This window comes from Otolemur garnettii, unplaced genomic scaffold (genome assembly GCF_000181295.1).
Source record: "Otolemur garnettii isolate 467f Iridium unplaced genomic scaffold, OtoGar3 scaffold00031, whole genome shotgun sequence".
Classification (NCBI taxonomy): Eukaryota; Metazoa; Chordata; class Mammalia; order Primates; family Galagidae; genus Otolemur; species Otolemur garnettii.
In genome coordinates this window covers 2,100,780-2,104,210 of record NW_003852426.1, presented here as the reverse complement: position 1 = coordinate 2,104,210, position 3,431 = coordinate 2,100,780, and the positions used below count along the sequence as shown (strand labels likewise).

Sequence of the window (3,431 nt, the reverse complement as noted above, 5' to 3'; positions counted from 1 at the left end):
TTTTTGGCTGAGGCTGGGTTTGAACCTGCCACCTCCAGCATATGGCTGGCGCCCTACTGTTGTTGTGTGTTCCTTGGAGCTTCTGATCTGGTGACGCAGGGGAAAGAACTGCAGACGGAATGAATCTTCAAGGGAGACCGGGACTCGCTCTGGTCGGTGGCCCCGCTAAACTTTACTGATTATCTTATATACTTTCCAACATTTAGTAAGAATTTAACACATATACAAAGAAGTCAAGTAACATGAAGAAGCAACCATTTAAGATTACAATTTAGTGTGAAGGTTGAGGAACGCATATACAATTGATTTTGTTTAGAGTAAAACATTTTGGAGCCTGGCTGTTGGTCCTCGCTCACCCAAGGTAAAGTTACACTTTATAATGCTAATGAAGGAGGAAGGCAGAGAATAGAACCCAATGCTCCAAGACCGGTCTGTCCACCCCCAGCTAACACCTCGGCTGTTTCTCCACACCCCCTAGGGAGAGTCACTCTACTCATTCCTGTACATCAATAGGCAGGTGTAGAAGCTCAGATCCACGAGGAAATGCTTCACAAAAACAATCTCCGGAGGGAGCACATTGAGGCGAACTGCCATGTCTTGAACATAGGGATCCTATCTCCTACACCCTACTCCTTGAGCCACAGGTGGAGTGGCTGGAACTTTGTCTTTATACACTGCTCTCACCACCCAGCAGAAGCTGGCAGGTGTCACTGCACTCAGTTGCTGGCTTCCACTTCGGGCTTCATTTCAGGGTCCTATCAGTGGCGCTAACACAGATATTTCCACTCTTCAGTGTCATGAAGATTGCGACCCTCTGGTTCCCCTGAGGTTTGGTTCTCTTACTGCTGAAAAACTAAAAACATTGGTAAATCCAGCCAATGTAAACTTTAAAACCCATGAAGGCACGATGCGCAGTTTATGTCAGCAGGAAATGATGGATGTCAGGCAATTCACTGATCAACTTCTACCTCCAATTGATTGGTGTCACTAAGAAGCCTTGGTGGAAGTACACCAGCATCACTGTAGGGGAGTGTAAACCTTTTCCTGTGCCCAATCTTCAAACTTTGAATGTCTGCAGTGTTAAAATGTTTTGCAAATATATGCCAATGACAGACTAAATAATGTCTCCTCCTAGGAAATTTATGATCTTTTAAATTTCTATACATGTACTCTTACAATGTGATTCAGAAAATTAGTAGTGTTAAAATAGGTGAAGCAGTTAGCTTCTATGTTCTCACATGTAATTCCAAAATAACAAAATAATGCAATCAGACTTTTTATTACATCATTTGGATTACTAGTATGCTTAAAGAAAATTTGTTCAGGTATAAATGCGCAGTTAAGATATAAATGATTTATGTATGCTGTGACTTAAGTCTGGATTTATTCCAAAATTGCTTAGTCACCATGCAATGTCTGTATTTCTGCATGTGTATTCATGTATACATAATGATTGTAATACATGCTAAGAATGAGGTGGTTATTAGTTTATTCCTAATAATAGGGGTAATGCTTTTTTTAAATTAAGTCATTTGTACATCGATCCTAAATACATTTATGCCATTATGGGATTCAATGTGTTGATTATTTGTACAAATTGGAGTGCTTACATCCTGCTAATCAACATAGGCTTCACCTCATTTACCCAATTCCAGCATTAAGACATTTGTGTTCTACACCTGTGTAGGAGATAAACTCCCTTTGCTCAAGACATGGCAGTTCGCCTCAACGTGCTCCTTCAGGAGATTGTTTCTGAGAAGCATTTCCTTGAGGAATTTACCCCTGCCACCTGTGAGTTCTAACAGCTTAGGTCTAATTATGCCTATTATTTGGGTAGCAGCACATAGGGCAGAGCCAGGAGAACAAAATGTCCCACTGTGGACAGGCTTTGACCCTGACCTCTAGGATAGGACAAGAGTGTCTGGCCTGATTCCCACAGAGATGTGGGCCAAACTGGGAGATGGGAGATCCTGCCTCCCACACAGAAACTCTTGTACCCACTAGGTACTAGTTGGATAGCTTAGGGGTGTCCCTCAGAAAGTCTGGGGTAAGCTTCAGGACAGTAGCTCCACTTCCCCTCCTGGGATTTAACTCTTCTACAGCTCCTAGGCCCAGAATAAAATAAAAAAATCAGGAAAACAAGACCAGGTGTCCATTATAAGTAGGAAGTAACTTTCTGCTATATCCACAAACAGACCTAGTTTTTTTCCTTTGTCCAGGAGCTCTATGTAGCGTTACTTTTTTTCCCCTTATCATAGAGCATCCACTGGTGTTCACACTATTTATCTATCTATCTATATAAATATATAATTTTTTTTGAGACAGAATCTCAAGTAGAGTGTGGTGGTGTCACAGCTCACAGCAACCTTCAAACTCTTAGGCTTGCTTAAGTGATTCTCTTGCCTCAGCCTCCCAAGTAGCTGGGACTATAGGTGCCCGCCACAACGCCCAGCTGTTTTTTTTTTTGTAGTTGTCATTGTTGTTTAGCTGGCCTAGGTAGGGTTTAAACCTGCCAGCCTTGGTGTATATGGCTGGTGCCCTAATGACTCTGCTATGGGCACTGAGCCCACACAATACATTTTTTAATACTCAATTTTTTGTTTTCTTTTCCTTTTTCTTTTCTTTTGTTATTTTTCTCATCTTTCTCTCATAAATCTCCTGGACAACCGAGACTTTTATTTTGGACAGAATCTTGCTCTACGGCCTGAACTAGAGTGCTGTGATATTGGCCAGGCTCACAGCAGGTTTAAAACCTCTGGTTTTAAGGGACCCTCCTGCTTTGGCCCTCAGAGTGGCTAGGACTGCGGTCCCTGCCAATATTGGATGATTTTTTTCTATTTTGGGGGTTTGTTGTTGCTCAAGCTTGTCTCAGACTCCTGGGCTGGGTTGAGCCTCCCTCCTCACCCTACCAGAGTGCCAGGATTGCTGGTGTGGGCCACTGCACCAGTCTATTTTTTCATTTTTTCTTCTACTTTTTCATTCTCTTTTCTCTGCCTCTTGTCCCTGTTCCTAAAGGCCACTTCAACATCAAAGCACAGAGACAAAGAAGATTGAAGGGAACTAGGAAGCAAGAGAATAAGTAGAGGAAGGAAATAAAGAAGAAAAAATCCCACATGAGAAGGAATCAACAAAAAAATTCTGGGAACACAAAAAACAGGAGCACATCACTCTTCTAAAGATTTACTATGCAGCTACCACAACGCAGCCACCCATCTAAAAAGGACTCATGGAAGTGACAGAGAATTAAGAGTGTGAATGGGAAAAATGAAAGAAATTGAAGGGAAAGTGGAAAACCACTAGAAGGAAATCCAAAAATTAACCCAAGACATGAATGAAAGACATAACAAAATTAGAAACTATATAACAGAGGTTAAAAAACTGAAGGAGTCATTCAGGGAGTTTCAAAATGTAATAGAAAGTTTTTTTTTTTT

General features: G+C 41.5%; 1 protein-coding gene and 1 pseudogene across 1 annotated transcript in view; one reads left to right on the top strand and one right to left on the bottom strand.

Annotated features, from left to right (window-relative positions):
* LOC100958486 (acyl-protein thioesterase 1-like) overlaps positions 1-991 on the top strand; it is a 1,425-nt gene extending 434 nt beyond the window's left edge. The window contains exon 2 of the mRNA XM_003789276.1: positions 748-991. Within this exon, the coding sequence (XP_003789324.1) occupies positions 748-991 (244 nt within the window). The remainder of the gene's footprint in view (positions 1-747) is intronic.
* Positions 1-3,431, bottom strand: part of LOC100955318 — a 315,223-nt pseudogene that overhangs the window by 80,314 nt on the left and 231,478 nt on the right.